The sequence below is a fragment of the Danio rerio genome, chromosome 20 (assembly GCF_049306965.1).
Source record: "Danio rerio strain Tuebingen ecotype United States chromosome 20, GRCz12tu, whole genome shotgun sequence".
Taxonomy (NCBI): domain Eukaryota; kingdom Metazoa; phylum Chordata; class Actinopteri; order Cypriniformes; family Danionidae; genus Danio; species Danio rerio.
In genome coordinates this window covers 45,874,824-45,902,500 of record NC_133195.1, presented here as the reverse complement: position 1 = coordinate 45,902,500, position 27,677 = coordinate 45,874,824, and the positions used below count along the sequence as shown (strand labels likewise).

Sequence of the window (27,677 nt, the reverse complement as noted above, 5' to 3'; positions counted from 1 at the left end):
CCTACTAGTGGGTTGTGACACTGGCAAAAAAGTAGAAGTGATTGTATTGCCTCAGCAATTATTGTTTAGATTATCAATAAAGTTTTATCTAGAAATTATATGTAGTTAAAAGAAAATATAATTATGAAATAATATATATATATATATAAAAAAGGGGAAAAAAACTAAACAAAAACAAATAAAATACATATATGTCAAAACAATATTAACAAAAAACAACATTACAATATATTAAATGACAAAAATAAGATAAAAAAAAAAAAAAACGCAGCAACCGTACACATTTAAAAACATATATTTAACAAAAGAAGACTTGACAAATGACTACTAATAAAAGATGCCAGATATAAAACTAAAAACACCCTGAATGATTCAAGAGGACTCATGCTCATCATCATCATCATCAATAATAAAAAATATGATGATAATATTATTATCATCATCCTTAATAATAATAAAAAACTATAATGATGATATTATTATAATTGTCATCATCATTATAATCATCGTTATCAATAATAATAATAATAATAATAATAATAATAATGATTATCATCATCATCATCAATAATTAAAAACTGATGATATTTTATTATCATCATCATTATCAATAATAATAATAATAATAAGATTACGATGATGACATTGTTATCATTATCACCACCATCATTAAAAATATATGCTATTATTATTATTATTATTATTGTCATTACAATTATCATTATCATCGATCATAATAATAAAAAATATGCTGATTATCATCATCATCATCATCATCATGTTTTTTATTACTATGGATGATGATGATGATAATGATCATCATCATCATATTATTATTATTATTATTATTATTATTGATAATAATGTAATAACAATAATTATTTATCATCAAGGATATCATGATGATATTATTGTTATTAGTATGATCATGATCATCATCATCATCAATAATAATAAAAAAGTATGATACCATTATTGTCATCATCAATAATAATAAGTATGATATCATTATTATTAATATTATCATCATCAATAATAATAAGTATGATATCCTTATTATTATCATCATCATCATTATAATAGTAATAATAATTATTATTATCATCTTTAATAATAATAAAACTATGATGATTATGCTATTATCATTATCATCATCATTAATATCAATAATAAAAATTATGATGATTATATTATAATTATCATCATTATCATCATCAATAAAAAAAAAAAAATAAAACTATAATGGTATTATTATTATCATCATCATTATCATCATCCATAATAATAAAAAAAACTAATGATGTTATTATTATTATTACTACTACTACTACTATTAATGGCCAAATATTAAAAAATGTAAAATGTATTTTAAAAATATACTATATACTATGAACTGTAAGAAAAAAAGGTTAAAAAAAATTAAATTAAATCAAACATTCATGCACAATAAATAAAGTAGTTTTTTTGAGTAAATTGTTCATAAATTGGTCCATCAATTCAGACAAATACAGTACATGTCTTTAATAGGTTAGTCTTTTATAGTGTTTGTTTAAATATGCCAAAAAGCAACACTGGGTCAACCAATAATGTGCTTGGGTTTTTTTGGTTAATGGCTATATAAGGAAATCATCAGCCAAGTACTAAAATTTAAACTAAAAGTAACTTTAAGTCAGAATTTCCCAGGGGTTTGAATAATTTCGGGCTGGACTGTGTGTATTCCCTTTAAACCAAGTTAAGTGCAACCAAAATCAAAACATGTCAAAATTTTGTAACATTTCAGTCATGCGCTAATAACAGTTATTTGCTGAATGCAGACTAACCTGGACAGGTCATACTGTTGAAGAGTTTCGGGGTCTGTCACGACACACTCATGTAATCTCTCTGGACAGGCGTAGGAAGTGTACCACTTAAAGTTATACGTGTACTCATCCTCATCCTGCAGAAGAAAGAAAGTCTTTTAAATGCAAAGTCAATGCAAAGTTTCAAACACAAAAAAAAAAATTTCACACATGCAGGCCATTTATTATGCAGAGTCACCTTATGTAGGGCTAAAAATATCTACATTCAGCACAAACATAACAAAGGAGCAGGTGCGATACCTGAAACTCTGGTTTTCCTGGACCAGCCTCTCGGTCACAGAGGAAGGAGATGTGTGTGGATCGCTGCGTGTGCTGCTTGTTGTTGTACTGAGAGCCGTTTCTGTAGGTCAGCTGAATCATGCCATCATAATAAGAAAGCTTGGAGTTGAACTGGCCGAGATTCCAAGACGATTTGCCGCTGAAGAGGTAAAGCAAAGAGAGATTAAGTCCACCTACGGTCAAGTCTGATTGGCTGTAGAAATCATATTTTACACACTAAACATCAAGTGTAACTCTTGACTACAAAACCAGCAATAAGGCAGACCCTCCAGGATTTTACAATTCTGCATTCGCCTTAAGGCTGATTTATACTTCTGTGGAGTGATCTGTGCCTGCCTTGTGTGTAGTCGTGCATTTATACTTCTCTGTGCTATTTGTGTTGCTCTTGGACCCCCCTCTGAAATGCTAGCTAATAATAGGTGTTTATGTTCCTCTGTATCGAGTTTCTTCGCCGGTGTTTTGTTTTTTCTGAAGTCTGAACACTACCCTACTGTAAAAGTAGCTAAAACTCGCTCATTCAGAGGCAGGAACTGGCGGACGTGCAACAACTTTAATCATAAGGTAAACACACAAAAAAAAAGTTCCTATTTGAAGCTTCTTCACATGACATTTTTAAACACTGTTTCCATTTGGCATGCTGCTCTCAGTGCCACCCACACTCGTCACCACTACCAAGTCGACCAATCACAGAGCTTGCGCTATGCGTCGTTGCAAAGTGTAGTTACATTTTTTCGAGAAGTGTGCATCAGTGTCGCGTTAGCCACGGCGAGGGCTATGTGATCACACGAAGGCTGCACTGAAGCATACGCATGCGCTTTTACCAGCCTTTAGTCCATTTCAAAGTTTACCACAGCGGTGTAAAGCACTAACTATTCCTGCATATGTTTTGCACAGCAGATGCCCTTCCAGCTGCAACCCAGTACTGGGAAACCCCCATACATACTCATTCATTCACACACACACACACACACACACACACACACACACACACACACACTCATACGTTACGGCCAGTTTAGTTTATTAAATCGAGCTATAGCGCATGTCTTTGGACTGTGGGGGAAACCGGAGGGAAACCGGAAAACCCGGAGAAAACCCATGTGAACACGGGGAGAACATGCATTAAAATATATTAAATAAAAATAGTATATACCCTAGTTTCAGTAGGGTATATGCAAAAGTATGCTAAAACACTTTTAATTTGATAGAAACCTGGGTTAAGCGTTTCCAGTGAACTGTATACCATTGCAAAATGGCACGTTTAAGGTCTGTTTTCTTTAAAAATCAGCGATCTCCACTGGCTGAGTGATATCCTATAGGAAGTGGGTTTCAGATTGTACAAGAAGCACTGCATTAAAGTACATTTTCCCCGCCATGTCTTTAAAATATGAAAATTTATTTTACCACAAAATATATTTATTGGAGCTTCTGCGCTAGCCTGCCAACCCTGACGGGCGCGTGTGAGTACGCAGCTTTTCGTCTCGTTTAACACTTGACCAACTAAATGAATGCCAAAGTCTATTTAACAGATTTTACTTTAATTACATTACACCGCGATGCTGTAAAATGGAAAAAAGTCACAATAACGTTCACCGGAAATTTATCAGTGTAGGAATAAACACTAGCTCGGCATATACCCTCTAATTAACCACTACAAATAACAAACTCTTAGTATAAAACTAAAAACCCCCAACTAAATAAAAAATGAACACATGCTATAATAATAATAATAATAATAAAAATAATAAATATTAGTACCTTCAACAGATTCCACGTTCTATGAATTTTTAAATAAATATAAATAAAATAAATGTTGCAAGAAAAATAAGAAAATGTTGCAAAATTTTGTGAAGCTCGCAATTTTTTTCAGTTGCTGTGGATTTCAAAATTTGCGCATTTTAAAATTTGATGCAGCAAAATTTAGGGGTAAAATCTAGTCTCAATCCGTTTCTCTGGATTTCCTTTGCAAAGGCCTAAATTACAAAATCCAATGCTTCTCAAGGTTAAAAAATAAAGAATAAAAAATTAAGGTGAGCGCACTTTTGTATATTTTCACATTAAAATCTCAATTTAAGATTGAAACTGAGATTTATCATTCATAATCTGAATAAGCTTTTGTTGTTGCATGGTGCATTAGAATAATACAATATCTATACAACTATTTAAGAATTATGAAAAAAAAACCTACCTATTTTGATTGATGTATTTTGATATATAAATGGTTGGAAACTTTCTTTGTGGAACAAGATCTTTGCATCTAATGACCTTCTAATGCATTTTGGCATAAACGAAAAATTGTTACTTGCTGAAAAATGTTTTTAAAATGTATTTTTTCAGGCCAATATCCCTCATTAATGTGGATCAAAAAATATTAGCCAAAACAATAGCTATCAGAATGAACACATTGGTAGGAAAACTAGTGAAACCTGACCAGACTGGCTTTGTCCCAGGCCGTAACTCTTTTAACAATCTACGTCGATTGTTTAATATACTATACTCCTCCCAAACAGACCGGTCTGACCTAGTGATCTTGTCCTTAGATGCCGAAAAGGCCTTTGACCGGGTAGAATGGCCTTACCTATTTGCCCTTTTACATAAATTTCAACTGGGGGAAAGATTCATTTCTTGGCTAAAAACTTTATATAAAAACTCTAGGGCACGAATACTCACAAACAGAACTTTGTCGCATCCTTTTGATTTATTTAGGGGTACACGTCAAGGCTGCCCACTCTCCCCGCTTCTTTTTGCCCTGGCCATTGAACCCCTAGCGGAAACAATTCGAACGAACGAGAGAATTTATGGACTTAACACTAAAAACACAACGAACAAAATCTCATTGTACGCTGATGATGTTCTTTTATATGTAACAAAACCTGCAAATAGTATTCCAACTTTACTAAAAGTTATTGAAGAATTTGGCTCATTCTCAGGTTATAAAATTAATTTAAATAAAAGTGAACTCATGCCAGTCGGTCTTAAGGACCTCTTACAAATCTACCCACTTCGTTTTAAATTAGCCATTGATAGAATTACTTATTTAGGAATAACCGTGACAAAGAAGTTTAGCTTTTTAAAAGAAGCTAACTTTACTCCTCTCTTAGAAAAATTAAAATCAAATATTCAGTTCTGGAGGACCCTCCCCCTCTCATTAATAGGTAAAATAAATGCCATTAAGATGATTTTCCTGCCACAACTACTATATTTGTTTCAAAACATACCAGTGTTTATCCCTAAATCTTTTTTTATACAACTTGACAAAATTACTTTGCCCTTTATTTGGAATTACAAAAATCACAGAATTAAACAAGTGCACCTTTCCAAAGCTAGAAATGTGGGGGGTCTGGCCTTCCCAAACTTCCGCTGTTATTACTGGGCTGCTAATCTCAGAGTTATATCAATAATACTACATGATAACTCTAGACAGCTGGATTGGCTCGGAATAGAACAGGATGAATGTACCCCTTACGATCTTGGTGCTGTCATTCTTTCACCAATAAGATCTAAAAAAGAAATTTATAGAAACAACCCTGTTATTAACAGTGTTATTCGCACCTGGAGACAAATCCAATCTCATTTTAAGGTGGAACCACTATCTTTATCAATGCCAATAGCCGGTAACCCCTCTTTTATACCTTCTACACTAGATAAAGGGTTTTCACAATGGAAAGATGCGGGAATTTACACAGTTAGTGATCTTTACCAGAATGGTGCTTTCGCCACCTTTCAAGAAATCCAAGAAAAATATAAGCTTCACAGAAGTAATTTTTTTAGGTTCTTGCAAGTCAGGAACTATGTACACTCTTACTTGAAATCCACAACAATCAATCCTTCCTGTCTTGACATTTGTCTGAAGGACCATTTTGGTATGGAGAAAATGATTTCCCGCATATATAACACCCTTCAAACCCACCAATCGCCCACAACATCCACGATCAAAAAACTTTGGGAAGACGAGCTAGGATCAGAGATTCCTAATAAAACATGGACAGAGTGTCTGGAAGAAATACATAACTGCTCCATAAACTCCAGACACCAACTTATCCAATTCAAAATTCTACATAGATTGCACTACTCAAAAACAAAGCTTTCTAAAATTTTTCAAAGCATCTCTCCAAAATGTGACAAATGCAAAATATCTGACGCATCGCTGCTTCATAGTTATGCCTTATGTTCTAGCTTACAGGACTTTTGGTGCAAAATATTTAAAGTTTTTTCTGAAATCACAGGGCAAACTATTGATCCAGATGAATTTTTAATTGTGTTTGGGGTTTCAAAGCACGAGCTTGGATTGTCCAAGTCTCAGCAACAAATAATTTCTTATGGCCTTTTAACAGCCAAAAAACTTATTCTGACATTCTGGAAAAATAAACTTCCTCCCTCTTTCAAACTATGGCTCAGTGAACTCACAAACACACTCCATTTAGAAAGAATACGGTACCATTTACAGAATAAAAAGCCTATTTTTTTTAAAATATGGGAACCTTTCATAAGGTACTTGGAAGGGAGAAATGGAACAGTTGTTTGATGGGGATATTGTTAAAACATATGGCAGCTCCCATTTTCAGGAATCTTTCTTAAGGGTGTGCACTACAGACGGAAACTGAAGGGGGTGGGGGTGGGGGGGTATTATAGGGTATTATTTTCGTTTGCATACTGTGATCTATTTTGTTAGAGTGCATATATATTTTGTTCGTTTTTTCCTTCTGTAATGATAAGTTTTTTCCTCCGTCAATTCAGATAATGGTTTACATATTCATATGTAGACTCTGTAAATTGTGTTAGTAGACCAAGGGGGAAAATTGTATGTGTGTGTGTATATATGTGTATGTGTGTGTATATATACATACGGACATGTAGTTGTAATATAATCACTTGTACCCAATAATTATAGAAGGAAATTTTTTGTTATAATTTCTTTTAAATTTTTTTATTTATTTTTTGCATAAGTAAAATGTGGAGGATCTTTTTTTATATATTTGCAAACATTCTGTAATTGTACATATTCTTCCAATAAAAAAAAAAAAAAAAAAAAAAAAAAAAAAAAAATGTATTTTTTCCTTTTCACATAAATATAGATGTGCAACTTAGACTGATTTGAGCTCCAGGGTCACAAATATGTTCTGACTGCAACTGACATTATATTGAAGCTGCACAGTGAAAATCATTTAACGTTAAAGTGAATTTTTGTAAGGTAAACAACATCTAAATAAAAGTAGTTGTATTATGCAACCACATTCACACATTGACCCTCTTGTTTTTTTTTTAAGTGCACTGTGATCATTTATACTTATTTATTATCATTTTTAGCAGACACTTTGTACAGCACAGTGGTCAATACTGTTGATTTTTTTAGCTTCATAAATAAAAGTTAATTTAAAATTGAACTTACGTCTGGTCAACTTGACAAGCCCCTGCTGTTTCTGGACACTGTGCGGCTTTAACATTTCCACATACGTTTATGAAGTAGTCATACTTCTTACTGGACATGTTATAAAAGCCTCCATTAGATTTCTGAAGCGGAGACAAATCAAACGAAATTCCTGAAGGAAAAAAAGAAGATGCATATTTAAAAGCAGTCCTACAACATGCGAAAACAACCCCCAATATAGAGTTAGGCGTATATTGCTGGGTTTTTTTTTTATTAATAACCATGTCAATAAAGGCTGTTTAATTTTTTTAACAATTTACATGACTTAATGATAATAAATACTAAAACAAAAAAAAATTTTTTTTAATAAATAAATAATTAAATAATATAATTAATAATAATAAATAAAATAAAAATGTAAACAATAATTTTTTATTAAATTAAAATCCATTAAAAAAATAAATAAAAAAATAAAAATAAAATAAATTAAAATAAGTTCAATAAAAGTAAAATAAATTATTATGAAAAAAGAAATTCAATTAAAATTTATTTAAATTAAGTTCAAGTAAAATAAACAAAAATTAAAATGAATTAAATTAAGATTAATTAAATTAAAATTTAAATAAAATAAATTCAATCAAATTAATTAAATTAAATTAAATTTGAAAATAAAAAATAAAAAAATTATATTAAAATTTTTAAAAATAAAAACATAAAATAAATGATAATTAAAATGAAATTTTAATAAAAAATTAAATTAATTAAAACAAATTAAATAAAAAATTTAATTACAGTTTGCCTACTAATTAAAAATAAATAAACAAAAAATTATATTAAAAAAAAAAAAAAAAAAAAAAAAATCACAGGAGGGCTTATAATTTTGACTTCAACTGTAAGTTAATAAATCCTAACACAAACACCTTACAGCAGTGTCCTGTACCTGTTTGCATGTCCTCCACCTTGCAGTTGTCTCCTTCAGTTTTGGACAGGACACAGGCTGAAGCGGTAAACCACTCAAACTCATAGATGCAGCCGTCGCTGGACACACTCCTGAGGACTGGAGGACTTTCCACATCTCCAGGCTTACACTTCAGAGTGATGATGCTCTTCACCTTCATCTTCTCTCTACACTTGTCTCCGTCTGTGTAAATCAGTCTGATGTCGTCACCCTCGGTTGCCTTTTCAGGAGATTTCAGGAATTTGCCCAGATTCTTTGCTGTCCCATTTCCTAAAACAAGATGATTTTTAGTTACAATGAACCATTCAGAGTAAGATAACAACCAAATGAATCGTTATATTTCTATATCTGATGAGTTCAGATGCAAAAACTCTAAATGACATCTAAAATGTTCTTCTAAATGAGCATTTTTCTTAGGGTCTTGTGTGTAGGTCAAATTATTGCTTGTAAAGTAAAATAAATGAACATAAATATTGAAGGTTGAGAAACACTGATTGGCTGCCAGAAATAGTTTTTGTTTGCATTTGTATTATATCTGTTCCAGATTTGCACACAAATCACACTGCAGCAATTTAAACTTATGATCTGTAAATAAACTGCTTACTTAGAGATGTTGATGACTGGCAACCGATACTGTTATGACTGAGATACTGCACAGATTCACCTTTATTTATTTCATACTTCTGTGATTCTGTGATATTTTCAACATTAAATAAAAACATTGGTCCAATAAGACAATTGCGTTTGAGCAGTTTTCTTGATCGTATCGGTCATCCTTAGATGATCGCTTGGAATTTTTTAATTAAAATAAAATAAATTTAAATTACTTCAAACAGTTAATTTAAAACTAAAATAAACTACAATTAAATTGCAATTTAATTACAAATAAATACAATGAAATTAAAATTAAAAAAATAATTTAAATTATAATAAATTTATTTTTAATTAAATGCAATTAAAATAAATTAAATACATTTAAAATAAATTATAATTAAATTAAAAACAATTAAATAAAAAATATTAAATGAAATAGAATAAAGTAGAATTATGAATTTTTTAAAATTAAAATAAAAAGCAGAACCAGTTTTTTTTAAGTAAACGTATATATTCACAAGTAACTATGGTAAAGTTGTAAATCTATTAAGTTTATTTTACATGTTTGTTATAGTTTTATATGCAAGAAAGTAAGTAGTAGTAAGTAAGGTGTATTTATATATCTCTATATATTTATTGTGTATGGCCATACGCTTAAAGCGCTTCGCAATCATGGGGCGGGGGGTCTCTCCACACTACCACCAGTGTGCAGCATTCCCTTGGATGATGCGATAGCAGCCACAGGACAATGGTGCCAGTGCGCTCACCACACATTAGCTATGGGAGGAGTGGAGAGACAGTTCTAAAGCCAATTGAGTGGATGGGGATAATTGAGAGGCCTGTGAAGGTCGATGGAGGGAATTTGGCCAGGACACCGGGGTTACACCCCTACTCTTTACGAGAAGTGCCATGAGTTTTTTTAGTGACAACAGAGAGTCAGGATTTAACATCTCATCCGAAACTGACAGTATGGTGTCTCCTTTACTTTACCAGGACATTAGGACTCACACACAACACAGGTTGAGCGCCCCCTCCTGGCCTTACTAACACCACTTCAAACAGCAACCTAGTTTTCCCATGTGATCTCCCAGCCAGGTACTGACCAGGCTTAGCCCTGCTTAGCTTCCGTGAGTAACCAGTCTCGAGCTGCAGGGTGATATAACTGTGGCTATATGAATTAAAACCCCTAACAAAAGCTCCTGATGTAAGAAATACATCAGTAAAAAAAAAAAAAATTTTATGAGGTTTAATAAAGACATCTGGGAATAGACCCTACCGTGTTCATGGAAGTCTATGGTTGTCAATTATCTTTATTCCCCCCCACAATCTTCATTTCATCTTGAAAAAACAAGATTTGGTATATTTCTATGTATTTAGGAGACTATTGCGAACTGACCTATGGCACATATTGCAGAGTCCTCAGGGCAAGAACTGGCCACCCCATCCTGGATGATTTTATGACAGACATTCATATAAATGCGCTTTTTATCAGACTCTGCTGCTTTTGCGTTCACCGCCACCCAATTCTGAGATCCCTCCGATTCTGAGGAAAAAAAACAACAACATTTACTATTAGTCATATGAGGATCTTTTCAAGGTATTGTTTAGATATTGCAAATATTACATCATTTAATATGGTGAATCAAATCAAATTGTGTATGCTTTAACCTTTAATTCAGCTTGCAAATCAGTTTTTCTACTATCAGCATTTTTATTCATATTTTTTGTAACAAATGTAAGTCTGTTTTTCACAAAATATTTAAAAGTATTGAAAAGTATTTTGTAATGGTGTGTTTTTTTGTTTAATAAACACTTTTATTTTACTTTACAATAACGTTTTTTAACATTAAATAACATCTATAGATTTTTAGAGTGTTTATTATTCAATTCCTCAAGTTTTTTTAGTACTCAAGTGTTTACAATCCCAACATTTACAGACAGACAGACAGACAGACAGACATGGATGGATGGATGCTCAATTAAAAAATAAAATAAAATAAAATAAAATGGTAAAAAAAAATACATCATAAATAGACTAAAAGTGACAGTAAATACATTTGAAATGCTACACAATTTTTGAATAACTTCATATTTTTAAATATGTCATGTTTTTGTCATTAACAGCAATTTTCCACAAACACAGTACACATATTAAACTAAATAAACACAATTATTATTTGACATACTTTACAATACAAACAATATTGGGAAAAAATAGTTGTTGTTTATTTACTGTTTAAATAACTCAAAAAATTCACTAAAATAACTGTAATATTGCAGTTTAATAACTGCAAATTAAAAAGTGAGTAATCTTGCTCATCTCTACTATTAGTCACATGAAGAGCTTTTCTTTATGTTGTTTAGATATTGCAAATATTAAATTTCAAACTGCTCATGCTATAACCCTTTGAGCTTGCAAATCAGTTTTTCTATCAACATTAAGTCAGTTTTTCTCAAAATAGTTTGAAGTCTTTGTAATGCTGTTTTTCATTTTATGAATACTTATTTTACTTTATAATAATGCTTTTTTTTTACATTAAATAACCATATCACTAACATGAAATCAAATCAACATATTTCTAAAGTGTTTTTTTTTTTTACTAAGTTCCTTGTTTTCTAATATCCAAAGTGTTTACCATTCCAACATCAACTAATAAAATAATTAAAGATGGATGGATGAATGGATGGATGGATGGATAGGGACATTTATAATGCTACAAAATATTTAAATTTCAAGTCCCATGAACTTTGTGTAATCAATAGCAATTTTCCACTTGCAAATATATTCAAACAGAGAGCCAATAAAAAAAATATTTTTCAAAATGAATGTTTGTATTGTTAAATATTAAAATATGTAAAATACTGTATTAACTGTGTTTATTTAATTGTGATTTGTTGTGAGTTATTTAAACACTAAAATAACTGTAGTAAAAAAATAAAAAATAAAAAAACGTTCCAATTAGTGAGTAATCTTGCTCATCTCTACCTGGGAATCGTGTAAGAGGAGATAAATCATATCTCTTCTTGTGGTCTGTGACTCGACACAGCAGGTCTTCCTTCTCCACACATGCGTACGACGTCTGCCAGTCAAAGTAATACGTGCAGTCAGACTCTCCTGTAAAAACCGGCTGACCGTTCCCTGAAAACCACAAGTGTGCAGTGAGCCAAACAGACAGAAAAAAACAACAATTCTGACATGAAACAAGGTGACGTCTAGGTCACGCTTTTGCAGTTCCCCACTTATGTTTTTTTATCCATTTAAAGTTCCTCAAACTGAAACGGTAAAAACAGCAGTCTCATCAGCAGCTGACTCCACAAGTATGACATATTTAACATTATTAAGCTACGTTTGCATTTATATTTTGGCCTACTACATAAAAAAAAACATGCTGGATGGAAACAGCTAGATATACTCTTAAAATACCCACAAACATGTAACATGAGAGTAGCTATAATGTGTTGTTGGTAGGACTGTCACAATAGCTACACTTTGGTTATTTTGAGATATTGAATAAATAGAATGCTGAATGGAAACTGCAGACATTGCATTGGAATGTATTTCCAATGCTTGTGGATAAACTGTTTGTGATGAGCATTGGTTCATTAATGACTTAATTAATCATTAATGAATCAAAACATGCAATTTGTAGAGTACTTCAAAACACTGGTGCATTAACACAGTACATTAATGAAATACAGTAGTTTACCGTAAAATTGTGAAATTTCGACGTTATTAAAGGGTCACGAAACACCAAAACACATTTTTTGAGCTGTTGACAGTCGTATATGAGCGCGCTCTATTGTGCAACTTCATTAATATTCATTGCTGTCAGAGTGTAGACGGCAGAGTCGCCACGTTGTATTGGCAAAACAAGCGTGAAGTGTTGCTTTTATCGTTTGCTGCAGTTAAGTTTCATTTTCATTTTCTCTCTGTGAGAGCGCGTCACGTGTGGATTAACAGTGTATGCGACGCGCGACAACAATAACTTAACTTACGTGTCTAAGGAGGATTATTGTTTACCTGAGAGCTGTTCTCATCTGCAAACGCTGAGATCCCGGATTCGCTTGTAGTCTTCTCTTAATAAAGACGCGGCTCTAGTTGCTGGTGATTGTCCTGTCTCTACAGATTTGGTAAGTAAGCGACCAGTGCTCTTTGTTTATTCAGTTCGTATTTTATTCGTATCAAACAAACTATTGCACCAGTGTAAACAAGTTAGCACTAACAGTTACAACCAAACTATAACCTCGTGTTGGATTTTGTGACCGAAATAACACACGCGGCTTTCTGACGCTACCTGCCATGTGCATCTAAGTTTCCGGGAAATGCTGAGTTTTTTTTTCTCTCATTCGCCGTGCGGTATCAAACATTGCATGAAAAATACACGCTTAGAGCAGATCCTCGAATCAAATATCTCGTTTGTCGGGAGGGACATGAATGAATTTCCTGAATGAAAGAGCCAAACTGCAGTTAAAGTCCACCATTTAATAATTTGGCAAATAATTCGACAACAGATGTCCATGTAAACACAGTCACATTGTCCGCTGTGGTTGTGTGTTTTGAATCTGAAATTCAGAGCGCCCAAATAGACACTCCCACACCAAGCCTCATTTCTTCCTCCGACACTCCCCCCTAAACAGAGCTGGACACGCCCACTTTTCTGACTTTTTCCAAAGTTGAGGTGTGAAAACACCCTGCTGAAATGAGGGGGTTTCATGGCCCTTTAACAGATAATTCAAAGTTTCTGTTTTGCTACAGTAAATTTTAAAGACTTTTCAGTGTACAGCTCCATTTTTATTTCCATAATCTGATCCAGTTTAATTATTTTTATCTCTCAAACACATGGAATGGAAGTAGTGTCTTTTTAAAAGATTATATATACAATATTGCTAAAAGTTATCAGATTCGGAATAGCTGTCACTGTCAATACTATCACTCACCAGCAGTTGCATTGCACTCAAAGTTAATAATAGTCATGCGCTGGAATCCAGTGCTGCATCTGCTGCCGTCTGGGTAGATTAATGTGAGATCACCATCTGAATATCTAAAGATTTAAACAAAAAAGAAAAAAAGATAATGTTCATAACCAGTTGGTTTTGAGCCACATTTAAGGTTTATGCATATCAGAATCACATGAAGTGAACCTCAGGGTTTGGTTCTGGTATCTTCCAGCAATCTTCTTTACATCGCCATTCTCTTTGAATTGGCAGGCAGAGATGTATCCTTTGTCGTCAAAACACTGTCCAGCATTGGTCCCTCCACACACGTTCAGATAGAAAAAGTAGGTGTCCTTGCCATTTTTGGCCTCAGCCATGTATGGTGTATCTGTGGCTAGAATAAAAGAAATAGGAAGAAAGGTAAAGCAGGATACTTGATGAACCACAACTGCGCTTTTTGTTTATGTTAAAAGGGACCTATGTAAATTAGGTCTCTGATGTCTCTAGAGTGTGTATGTGCAGTTTCAGCTCAAAGTACCTCACAAATAATGTTTTATAACTCTTTAAAACTGCCCCGTTAGGCTTTGATCCTAATTGTGCCATTTTGGTGAATGTCACTTTAAATTCAAATGAGATTTTGCTCTTTTTCATAATAGGGCGGAGCTACAAAAGCCTATGTGTCAGCATAGTGGCAGATTTAAAAACAAGACTAATGTCAAATGCTAAGAGGGAGAGATCATCACTTATGGGCAGAATGGGAAATGTCAATCAAAGTGTTTCTGCAGACTGTTTTTATCCAGTGTGATTATAAAAAATAAAATGAATACATTTTTACCATTAGAGGGTGGCTATATTCACACACTGTTGGGACACAACGATGTTTAAACCCCTAAAAAGTGAATTTTGCATGATAGGTACTCTTTAAACTGTATGTTCTGGCAACATCAACATTCATTTAATAAATGTTTTCATAGTTTTAGTATTTAATATTCAGATAGCTGCCAAGATTGAATTAAAATCTAAAAAGCGTAAAGTTTTAGATTGAAGTTTTTCATCGAACTTTATTATTATACGAAACTTTGTAACATATTAATATTTCGAGTAAGATTATATTTTACATTTTCCTTCTTCAGTTTAATTTTTAGCTGGTTTAATTCATTTTTATATGCCATATCTGGTATATAAATTAAAGCTATCATTCACGCCATCCATTTTATTTATTTAATTTAGCATTTAATACTTTAATTAGTTAATTTAGCTATGAACTAAATAAAATGGGCTAACGCCTACTAAATTAATTAATTGCCACCTTGTGCAATTAATTTGATTTTTTTTTAAATGAGCTGATAAGTCCTAATATAAATACTTATATTTATATATGTTAACCTTAACTGTTATTTTCGTTTAACTTATAGCCATTTTAGTACTTAAATTTTTATGTTTAAGTTTTATATATAATATTTATGTATTTATATTATTATTATTATTATTTTTTTAATACAAAAAATATTCTTAATAGTGCCACAATAAGATGACACCATGATATATGATGATATGATGCACAATGATATTTAGTATGCCAATTATTTAAACACCAAATCAAATCCACTGCTGCTTCAATTTTTTTTTACAAAACAACATGCATTTACAGTTAAATCTAAATTATTTGCCCTCCTATGAATTTTTTTTCACTAAATTAATAAATTGCCACATTGTGTAAGTCATTAGATTCTATAAAAATTGTCAGTTGACAGTCTAAATATAAACACATACAATTATATATGTATATCTTAACTACAATTTTTATTTAACTTGCAACAATTTTAGCACTTAAACTAGTCAACATTTAAATGACTTAAACACCAATTTAAGTTTTATATGAAACATTTGTACATTTTACATTGTTTGTTTTGTTTTAAATGAATAAATAATTCAAACAATCCTAATATATATATATATATATATATATATATATATATATATATATATATATATATATATATATATACATATATACATACATATATATATATACATATATATATATATATATATATATATATATATATATATATATATATATATATATATATATATATATATATATACATATATACATATATATATATATATATATATATATATATATATATATATATATATATATATATATATATATATATATATATACATACATATATATATATATATATATATATATATATATATATATATAAGGATTGTCACAACACTGGAATTCGGTTGCAATCAGTACTGAAGTTTTAAAAAAATGTCCATTTCCCCCTAGCATTTGCTGTTGAGCACGTTCTTAAACAGTGCTGATTTGCCATCAACAGAAATGACTGTGATTGGCCGTGAAGATCATCAGTTCACCGAATTCACCGCTGTTTACAGAGTGTAACCGCAGATACAGGAAAATATATATACACTTAATAGTGCCACTATAAGGTGACACAATGATATCTGCAATTCAGTCAAAAATCAACTAAATCAATCATTATTTTCACATTATTTTCATAGAAATAAAAGTTTTTAAATCAGCTCATTGTAAAGTTTCGTACAGCCGTGCGTCAGGTGCGTGAGGTCGATGGAGATGTCATGCTGAGTGCTGGTCAGTTTGCAGTCGTGACTCTCCAGGTAATCTCTATGGCAGGCGTACTCCGTCACCCACTCAATCTCATATCGACAGTTCGTGCTGCTGATCATCTTAGGGTTACTTCCCTGAAAAGCCATAAAAAGAAAACTATGAGGACGCCGAGTACTGTAGATATAACAGAGGAAACACTAGGCAACTTCTTACCGTCTGCCTTGTGGAGGGACAAATAAATGTAATGGTCACTGCTGGACTGTGGCCATCACAGAAGTCTGGGCTTTCTTTGACTCCCTCGTATCGAAGTCTTAGTCTGAAAAAGAGAACGTCTGGTATTTATAGCTGCTTAAGGCAGTAGTTCATCATGGTATTTTGTTCATCACAAAAAAAAAAAACACTTAAAGGTTTAAAACCACTTGAGATAATAGCAAACCATCATTATACAATGATCTGCCTAATTACCTTAACTTGCCTAGTTAACTTATTTAACCCAGGAAATAGTGAGTAATTTTTTGAGTAAACTATCCCGTTAGGAGGCCATTCACATAGTGTCTAAAGGCATATAGAATATGAATCAACAACCATTCTCTCAGAGTATGACAAACCCTTGCTGTACCTCTGATAAAAGTTCAATTTATGGAGGGACTTAATAAGCAATACAATTGCTGGGAGTGGTGTGCTTGTCTGAGGTAGTTAGTCTAACGTTATTAATGAAATGTTAATAATACAAAGTGTGAAGCTGATTGGTTGGTTCTAGTCATATGACTCGCAGAATTCTGAAAGGTTGAGATGCTTTCCCACTAGGCACGTCTTTACTGCGTGTGTGGCACTACCTGTTTTCCCTCCATTGGAAACAAACTTAGGCGCAAAAGACACGGTATGTGAAAACACTAAGGATGTAAAAGGTCAGTAAAGTGCAGGGTTCACACACTTTCATGAACAGCAGATTCTAGGTCTTTCAATGACTTTTTAAAGCACCATTAAGTCCTTAAGTCCATACTGTACCTAACATTTCAATTACACTTAATATTTGTCAGAGCAACTTTCAAAAACGTTGACCGTGTTAAGAAGTCATGTTTAAAGAACTTTAATAAAATTATTTGAAGTTAATACTGGTAAAGTTCATATGCGGTTTCAAAAACATTGATAAAATGTCAGTGTTATTGATCACGATTTAAATTTAAGATTTTAAATGTAAAAATGTATCAGTTTTTCCAATCTGTTTTTAACAATTGAGGCTGGGGAAGGTTACAGAAAAATTTCTGTTGCTCTGAAAGTTCCGATGAGCTCAGTGGCCTCCATCATCCGGAAAAGGAAGATGTTTGGAACCACCAGGACTTTTCCTAGAGCTGGCCGGCCATCTAAACTGAGTGATCGGGGGAGAAGGGCCTTAGTCAGGGAGGTGATTAGTAACCCGACGTTCACTCTGTCTGAGCTCCAGCGTTCTTCTGTGGAGAGAGGAAAACCTTACAGTAGGACAACCATCTGTGCTGCAATCAACCAATCAGGCCTGTATGGTAGAGTGGCCAGACAGAAGCCGTCTGGAATTTACCAAAAGGACTGAAGGACTCTCAGATCATAAGAAACAAAATTCTCTGGTCTGATGAGACTAAAATTGAACTCTTTGGAGTAAATACCAGGCGTTACATTTGGAGAAAACCAGGCACAGCTCATCACCAGGCTAATACCACCTCTACATTAAAGCATGGTGGTGGCAGCAGCATGCTGTGGGGATGTTTTTCAGCAGCAGGAACTGGAAGACTAGTCAAGATAAAGGAAAAGATGAATGCAGTGATGTACAGAGACATCCCGAATGAAAACCTGCTTCAGAGTGCTCTAGACCTCAGACTTGGGCGACGGTTCGTCTTCCAGCAGGACAATGACCCAAAACACACTGCCAAAATATCAGTGGAGTAACTTCACAACAACTTGGGGAATGTCCTTGAGTGGCCCAGTCAGAGCCCAGACCTAAGTCCTATTGAACATCTCTGCAGAGATCTGAAAATGGCTGTATACTGTTGCTTCCAATCCAATCTGATGGAGATTGAGAGTTACTCCAAAGAGGAATGGGCAAAAATCCCCAAAGACAGGTGTGCCAAGCTTGTAGCATCATATTCAAAAAGACTTGACGCTGTAATTCCTGCCAAAGGAGCATCAACAAAGTATTGAGCAAAGGCTGTGATACATGTGACTTTTCAGGTTTTTTTATTTCTAATAAATTTGTAACAATAAAAAAAAAAAAAAAAATCACGTTTTCATTGTGGGGTATTATGTTGTAGAATTTTGAGGAAATAAATGAATTTAATCATCATACTTAATCATTTTTCCTACAGGAAAAAGGCTGTAACATAGAAAAATGTGCAAAAATGAAGCGCTATGAATACTTTCCAGATGCACTGTATAAGCTCACTGCATTGTGGAAAACTATTAAAACAAAAATTGGAACTTATAGTATTGGTACATACTTGTCATTAGAGAGCAGTTCGAGCTGGTGAACAGGTTGACCCATGTCAAATGAGCCTTTACCAGAGGTGTGAGTGAGACAGGCGGCAGATCCTTCAGTACAGGTGCTTCCAGCACGATCTGGACAGAGAGAAATTATCAAAGTTATATGCAGAGCACTATTGGATATTTTGGTTATTTAAATAAGAACCAGCTCCAATGGTTTGCATGTTTTTTTGTTGATAAAGCAGCTACAGTATGTAACTAAAATGTTTGTTGACTGGGCGGCAAACTCTTAAGATCACACCCCTGCAGCACTTCACAAAAACTCACTTAGACTTCTGCATATATTAATGTAGAAATCTATCTCGTCATCCGGGTCGTCAACTAAGTAGCCATCTGAGAGTTTTATCAGCGGATTGAGGTCATGCTTCTTTCCATCTGAGTCAAAGACATAGCAGGGGACCTGTGCAAAGACAAGCAAAAATGCAATGTGATATTAGAATAAGAATCAGAATGAGCCAAGTGTGCACAAACACACAAGAGCTTAGGCTTCATACATACATATCAACACAGGAACACACAAAGACTCTTAAATAAGTGCAAAATAAAGCAAACAATAAAAAGTTTAGGGGTTTGCCTCACAGCAAGAAGGTTGCTGGTTCAAGCTGGGTCAGTAGGCATTTCTGTGTGAAGTTTGCATGTTCTTCCCCTGTTGGCGTGGGTTTCCTCCGGGTGCTCCGGTTTCCCCCACAGTTCAAATACATGCGGTATAGACCACTTGAATAAGCTAAATTGGCCGTAGTGTATGTGTGTAATTGCAAGAGTGTGTGGGTGTTTCCCAGTTTTGAGTTGTGGCTGGAAGGGAATCCGCTGCATAAAACATATGCTGAGTAAGTTGGTGGTTCATTCCGCTGTGGTGACCCCTAATTAATAAAAGGACAAAGCCGAAACGAAAATGAATCAATAAAAAGTGTATTTTTGAAGTTATAGATATATAGTGGTGGCACGGTGGCTCAGTAGTTAACACTATAGCCTTACAGCAAGAAGGTCGCTGGTTCAAGTCCTGGCTTGGTCAGTTGACATTTTCTGTGTATAATTTGCATGCTCTCCCCGTGTTCGTGTGGGTTACCTTCGGGTGCGATGGTTTCCCCCACAGTCCAAAAACATGTGCTATAGGTGAACTGAATTAAATAAATTGGCCGTAGTGTAGGAGTGTATGTGAATGAGTTTGTTTGGATGTTTCCCAATACTGTGTTGCAGCTGGAAGGGCATCCCCTCTGTAAAAACATCTGCTGAAATAGTTGGCGGTTCATTTCGCTGTGGTGACCTCTGAAATAGAGACTAATCCGAAGAAAAATAAATGATTGAATGTATAGATTTAAACACAACTACATGGTATAATATTTATTTCCTACTATAGAAGTTAATGGTTACCAGTTTTCTTCAAAATGTCTTCTTTTGTGTTCAACAAAACAAAAGAAACTCAAAGTTAAATTTTAATTTTTGTATTTACTGTAGGTCACTGCCATTTTTTCGGTTTACTCTAATATGAATCAGGTATCTTATTTATATAAGATATAGGCTGAATATCTTTTAAAATTAATATTATATTATTTTTTTTACATTTTGGTGCTTGGATTAGGATAATACAAGAGTGTGATCTCACTTTAAACATATATGTAATCATATCCATCAAACACAATCTTAGAGACATTCAGATCTGTGTTATTTGGAATCGGAGAGAGCAGTTTTCACGTACAGTATACTGGTTATAAAACAGCTTAGCCCTTTATTTTTTTTTCAACTGCACAGTATTATTATTTCTGATTTACAACATTGAAATTATAACAGAAATACTAGATTAGAGATCATAAATAAGAGGTAATTCTGACGTCTATGGTTGGCTATCAAAATAAAGTCAACTTTTTAATGTAACTTGACATGAAGGTTATAAATTAAATTGTGACTGCTTAAAATGTACGTCACTGAATCATTCATTCAAAATATTAGTGTAAAATTCTATGCAGCAATAAATCAAGTTAAGCTTTTGTAAAGGAGACAAAAAGATTAAATGGCAACACTTAAGTTTAAGTACAGTGGCTCCTTGCTATAACGCGGTTCACCTTTCGCAGCTTTTTTTTACAGCACATTGCGTTCTGCGTCCTGATTGGCTGTAGCCCATGGTCAATCAATCTCTTCCATGTCTCCTTTACAGTACCAAATGCGTTCAACATGCCAAATTTACATCAATCTTCAGTCACTAGCAGTGTGACTCTGAAGGGCTGTACTGTACATTTTCTCCCATAAAGTCGACAAAACTTTCCATCAAAGACACCTGCGGTGGCACTCAAAAGGCAAAGGAAGATGCTAACCATTACACAAAAAGTTAAATTTCTGGACAAGTTAATGAAAGGTAGAAGTTAACGCTAATGCGGCTGTAGGGTGCCATAATGGAATAAATTAATCTTTGGTTCATTACATAAAGAATGAGGAAAATAGCCTAAGTGCTTAAACGAGTGAAAAGTGTGAATGTTAATGCCTGTCTAAGAAAACTATATAAAGCGTGTAGTAATGGATTTTACAGCCTTAAAACAGCCATAATAATAAAGTAATAAAGGTGACTACTTTGTGGATTTTGGGTTATTTTTAGAATGTAACTGCCACAATTAACGAGGGACCACTGTATACCAATTCCCAATATTAACTGCATATTATTAAGATATTTGCTGTTTATTAGTATGTATTCAGTGCATATTCTCCAATACATTATACTACATCCTTAATCCTACCCAATTCATACCCAACTACTACCTTAATAGCTATTAATAAACAGCAAATGAGCAGTTTATTGAGCTAAAAGTCTTATTAAATAGTTTGTTAATAGCAAGGATTGCACCCTAAAATAAAGTGAGACCAAAAAACAATAACAACTGTGTTTATTTGGCATAGTGCAGCTTTACGCTACACTGTATTTTCTTGAATAAACTCACATTTTTTTATTATATGTAAATATGCTGAAAACTCAAAGTGTAAAGATTAACAAATTTAGATTTGTGTTGAACATTATGAACACGAGAGTGCAGTGAATTTCACACTAGGTTTAGTTTCGCTCAAGCTTGAGGTTTACGCTTAATGTTCCTGTTTCAGTTCTATATTCCTGTTCTGAATACTGTTTCATGTAAAAAAAAAAACTACATTTCGAGGGAGTGGAACTAAAATACATGTTGATTTTTTGTGTGAAAAAACTTTCTATATTAAATTATCTCAGAGTTAAATGTAACAATATTATACTAAATCTTATATTCTAATGGGCTTTTTTTCTCTCTCAACAATTACATTTCAGCATGATGTAGTTTATGGTCAGCGTCAACTTACTTAAAAAATGTAAATAAATTAAAATTAAACATCTGTGGTAACCAACTTGTATTAACGTGTATGTACTTTTAACAATTTCATGCTGTATACAGTATATGCCACATTCCCCAAAATAAGCTTATTTTCATGTTCACACAAACAAAATGATTTGATCAAGCATTGTTCATTCATTCCTTTTCCTTCGGCTTAGTCCCTCTTTATTCATCAGGGAAATCACAGTGGAATGAACCGCCAACTTATCCAGCATATGTTTTACGCAGCGAATGCCCTTCCAGCCGCAATCCAGTACTGGGAAACACCCATACACTCTCACATACACACTCATACACTTCAGCCAATTTAGTTTTGTCAATTCACCTTTTCAATTCAACCAGCAACTTTCTTGCTGTAAGGTGACAGTGCTAACCACTGAGCCACCGTGTCACCCCTTCGATAAAGCATTAGTTTAATTAATTGTTTCCCACTCAGCAGACACTTCAACATTCACAACTTCCCCCACATTCATGCTCTGACTGTCAAATGCCATCACGTCAGTCTCGTCACCTTTACCCACCTCTTTATGCGGTTTAAATTTATCACGTCTGCAGGCGACATACGTCCTCCACTCAAAGTAATGCACACACTCGGAGACGGTGACAAACTCAGGCGTGCCCTTTTGTGGAAAACAAGAAAAAAAAGTCAGCATTCAGATAGTAAAAATGCTCTTGTTAATTTTATTTCTTTTTTAAATATTTCCCAAATGATTTTTAACAAAGCAAGACTTTTTTTCCACAGTATTTTCTATAATATTTTTTCTTCTGTAGAAAGTCTTATTTGTTTTATTTCAGCTAAAATAAAAGCCATTTTAATAAAAAAAAACATTAAGGTCAAAATTATTAGCCCCATTTAAGCTATATATTTTTTTAATTGTCTACAGAACAAACCTTTATTATACAATGACTTGCCTAATTAACCTAATCTGCCTAAATTAACTAAACTAAGCTTTTATATGTCACTTCAAGCAGAATACTAGCATCCTGAACAATATTAGTGGGGAAAATAAGTATTAAACATGTCACCATATTTCTCAGAAAACATATTTCTAAACGGGCAGTTGACTTGAAATTTACCCAGGATGTTGAAAGCAACCAAAGAAATCCATTTATGAAAAGAAAACAAATCTAATTAGTTTACAAATGAAGTGCTTTTAGAGAAAGAAAATCAAGCTGTAGAATTGCCTAGCCAATCACCTGACATAAATTCAATAGAAAATACAAATTAAAGATCATATTTGATAGACGAGACCCACAGAACCATCAAGATGCTTACACTGAAATCTGTTTACACTGAAATCTATTAACTGAAATCACCTGAGCAACTTATGCGACTTCATTCTCCATATGAGAGGCATCTTTAAGCTGCCATCTTCAAAAAAACTTTTATATAAAGTATTAAATACATTTCCGTACTAGGTCCCACTTTATATTAAGTGTCCCTAACTACTATGCATTTACATCAAAAAAATAAATACAATGTACTTACTGTGTTTATGATGTATTTTAGAACACTTGTGGTGCTTTTAAATTGGAATAGAGGTTGGGTTATGGACAGGTTTGGTGGCATGGCTAGGTTTAAGGGTGGGTTAAGGTGTTAGGGATGGTCAACAGTGTATTTACAAATGTTATTACAAAAGTTCAGTACAGATGTAATTACATATGTGCATTTAATCAAGCATAAGTACACAGTAAATACATGTATTTACACAATAAGTACATTGTAACAAACTATTAGTTCCTATGTAAGTACATATTAGTTAAGGCCACTTAACATAAAGTGAGACCCAGTACGGTCCCACTTTATATTAAGTGTCCCTAACTACTATGCATTTACATCAAAAAAATAAATACAATGTACTTACTGTGTTTATGATGTATTTTAGAACACTTGTGGTGCTTTTAAATTGGAATAGAGGTTGGGTTATGGACAGGTTTGGTGGCATGGCTAGGTTTAAGGGTGGGTTAAGGTGTTAGGGATGGTCAACAGTGTATTTACAAATGTTATTACAAAAGTTCAGTACAGATGTAATTACATATGTGCATTTAATCAAGCATAAGTACACAGTAAATACATGTATTTACACAATAAGTACATTGTAACAAACTATTAGTTCCTATGTAAGTACATATTAGTTAAGGCCACTTAACATAAAGTGAGACCCAGTACTTTCACCTTGTGTCATTCCATTGTTATTAAACATAACAAATTTTTCAGATTTTTTTAGTTGTTGTTTTGTTTTAGTTTTATGTTTGGGTGTAATTCCATGTCAACAGCTCCTTTAGAAATATTATTCCCAGCAAAAAAAACTTCAATACAATACTATGTTCAATACTTATTTTCCCTGCTGTCTTATGTACTGTCATCATGGCAAAGATAAAATAAATCAGTTATTAGAATTGAGTTTTTAAAACTATTGTTTAGAAATGTGTTAAAAAAAATACTCTTTCCGCTAAACAGAATTTGGGGGGAAAAATATACAGGAGAGCTAATAATACTGACTTCAACTGTAAATAAAACTGCACAATTCTACTGAGAGTAACAGAGCAGAGAAAACGGATCTCTCTCAAATACGAATCTGAGTAAAATTAGAAATAACTTCAGCCACACCTACTTCCACATTACCCTATCGTTATATCGTTCTTCCATCTGTCTTTTTTTTTTTTTACAGAGACGGAAGGAAATAAACAGCCTTGCAAATGTCACAGTCTGTTCACAACCCCTCTGACTAACAGAGCCCGCTGTGAAGGAAAGCTCACCATTGTTTTGCCGCATTGAAAGGTGATGCTGCTCTGAACATTGCTCTTCTTGTCTTCGCATTTCTTCGAGCTGTTGAAATCGAGCACAGCAGGCGAGACCTTCGTCAGAGAGAGCTCACCTATCAATAAAAAAAAAAAAAAAAGACCGTTACAAATGAGGTAAAACACAGTTGCTTAAATAAACACATTTATACTAGAGCTGCACAATATTGGAATAAATGTAACAATGCGATATTTCTTAATTCTGCAATTTAAATTTCTATACAAATACAATTTCACCAGATGTCTTAGGGTGCTCTCACTCCTGTAGATTAATTGTTGTGTTCCAAAACAGCGATTAAAATTGTTACAATGTTTACTTTTGTTCTTGGTGTGGTTCACTTTTACATGGCAAAGTTTCTAAATCGGCCAAAATAACAAGTCAACTGTGAATAAACTCCTCACATTGGTCAGAGGTTGATTTATTATTCAAAATCCCAGGGATTCCGCTAATGCCGAGTTCAGACTGCATGATTTTCAAAGTAGTCGTGTCACAGATGTTTTACACTGCATGACTATCTGGGCTAGCATTTCGTCACTGCTTTGTTTACACTGCAAGATGGATCGGCGACAGGGACATTCACATTGCATGACTTTACTATAGGAAGAATCGCCGACAACTTGGTCCAAACTACGTCTCACAGCCCAAAACACGTGGTATATCTTTTGTTATTAACTACATAATGAGAAAGAAGCCTTTAATGGGGTAGAACTTATACATGTTTGCTCACCTGGGTTTAAAGGGAGTTAGCCATTTCTTCTCAACGTTGATAATAAACTAGGCTAATTTCTTTCTGTATGAAACGTCAAAAAGACACAGTTGCTCCTGAGTCCTGTCAAACCCCAACTAGTTTTACCTCCATTTCGTAGGTCCAAATAAACCGAAAAAGAGCGCTTTTAACTTCTCCCCCAGCCTTCCGCTGGCCTGCAGCAGGTATACACACACGCACACACAAGTGAAAGCTGCTCTCTCATTGGCTGTAGGCGATGGCTGATGTTATTTTCAGTCAAAACTCAGTTCATACGGTATGATTTGAATCGCCGACAGCTCCAGATATTTAGCATGCCAAATATCTCACAGGCATCGGCGACTCATCGGCGATTCTCTCAGATCGCGTCGTTGATAGTTCATACTGTGTGATTGTCACTCACGTGCATGAGCAGCGATTTGCCTGTGATTTCAGGCATTTGTCGGCGATTTCTCAAAACCTGTCGGCGAGCCAAAATCAGGGCTAAAATCACGCAGTCTGAACAAGGCATAAGCTGTCATACTTTGTTATTTTAATTTGATGATGAGCAAGAAGACATAAGCGAAAAGGTGTGCGTTCATTTTGAAGGGTGTCGCTCACAACCATCATCAAAATATAAATCAGAGAGGTCAGACTTCATTTCAGTTGTCAAAGGTTGTACAAATCGACTTAATTGACTGACTCAATCAATTGATGTATTGCACATACTTTTTTTGTAACATTTAGTTATTTTAAAATGAGAATAAGACATTTAATGACTTTGTTTTCATTAGTTTTGATCTTAAAAATAACGTTGGCTAGAATTATATAGGCTTACACTATATAGAGAAATAACAGATAAAGTGAGTCTGCAGTCAGATCATTTAGCATATCAATGTTGATCTTTCTTTCGAGGTGCCAGTGGAAAATGAACAAAATAATAGGCCTAATACAAAATATTATAACACTAAAATATGGAAGAAGAAAAAATATCAGATGGTAGTTTCAGTCAATTTTCCTAATGGGTAAACTGCTTTCATTAATATTTCAGCATGCTTTTCCCATTTACCAGTAGGAATGATGACATTCCGCTCTACTCGTACCTTTTTCTTCATATAGCCATATATATGGCTACTACACAACCACAATACACTGTGATATAGCTTAGTTCGTTAGTTAGTTGGATCGTATTGCTTTCTTGCTACAATCGATCTGCTCCAGAGTTCGTTTCAACCGAGCAGAGATCACTTTATTCGGGCTCGAACTGATTGTTTTGGCGTGGATCTGAGCGCGACTGTTGGATTAACATATGCCAAACGAACCAAACTAAGCAAGCAAACGTGCCTGGTTCTGAAACAAACATCTAGTTGTAAAAGCACCCTTAATATCTCTATTCGGAAAGATTTTATAATGCTAGATGGATTGGGATGATTGTGCAGTGGGAGTGCATCTCCATAAAATCTTATAAACAATCTATAAAAACAAAAAAATATTTTAAAAAAAGATGCAATTTAAATAAACAGAGTTTTACTGTTTTGTGAGACGGTATTTAGGTAGAGTAATTGAATAATAAAAATAAGCATAATCCAATGATATTAATAGTTATTCATTCATGCATTCATTCATTTTCCTTAAAAATTTAAGGAAATCCCAATGTTCATCAGGGGTCGCCAGAGCAGAATGGGGAACATACA

At 33.6% G+C, this 27,677-nt stretch overlaps 1 protein-coding gene across 2 annotated transcripts in view; it reads right to left on the bottom strand.

The window, feature by feature from the left end:
- The window catches only part of igf2r (insulin-like growth factor 2 receptor), a 102,931-nt gene that overhangs the window by 63,320 nt on the left and 11,934 nt on the right, over nt 1–27,677 (bottom strand). For both annotated transcript variants that reach the window (XM_021468430.3, NM_001039627.2), the window contains exons 3-16: nt 25,217–25,335; nt 22,978–23,076; nt 19,380–19,512; nt 19,070–19,187; nt 16,815–16,917; nt 16,576–16,735; nt 14,201–14,387; nt 13,997–14,100; nt 12,045–12,197; nt 10,455–10,601; nt 8,447–8,734; nt 7,528–7,678; nt 2,100–2,277; nt 1,821–1,936 (exon numbers count right to left, since the gene is read on the bottom strand). In XM_021468430.3, coding sequence (XP_021324105.1) covers nt 1,821–1,936; nt 2,100–2,277; nt 7,528–7,678; nt 8,447–8,734; nt 10,455–10,601; nt 12,045–12,197; nt 13,997–14,100; nt 14,201–14,387; nt 16,576–16,735; nt 16,815–16,917; nt 19,070–19,187; nt 19,380–19,512; nt 22,978–23,076; nt 25,217–25,335 — 2,056 coding nt within the window. The remainder of the gene's footprint in view (nt 1–1,820; nt 1,937–2,099; nt 2,278–7,527; nt 7,679–8,446; nt 8,735–10,454; nt 10,602–12,044; nt 12,198–13,996; nt 14,101–14,200; nt 14,388–16,575; nt 16,736–16,814; nt 16,918–19,069; nt 19,188–19,379; nt 19,513–22,977; nt 23,077–25,216; nt 25,336–27,677) is intronic.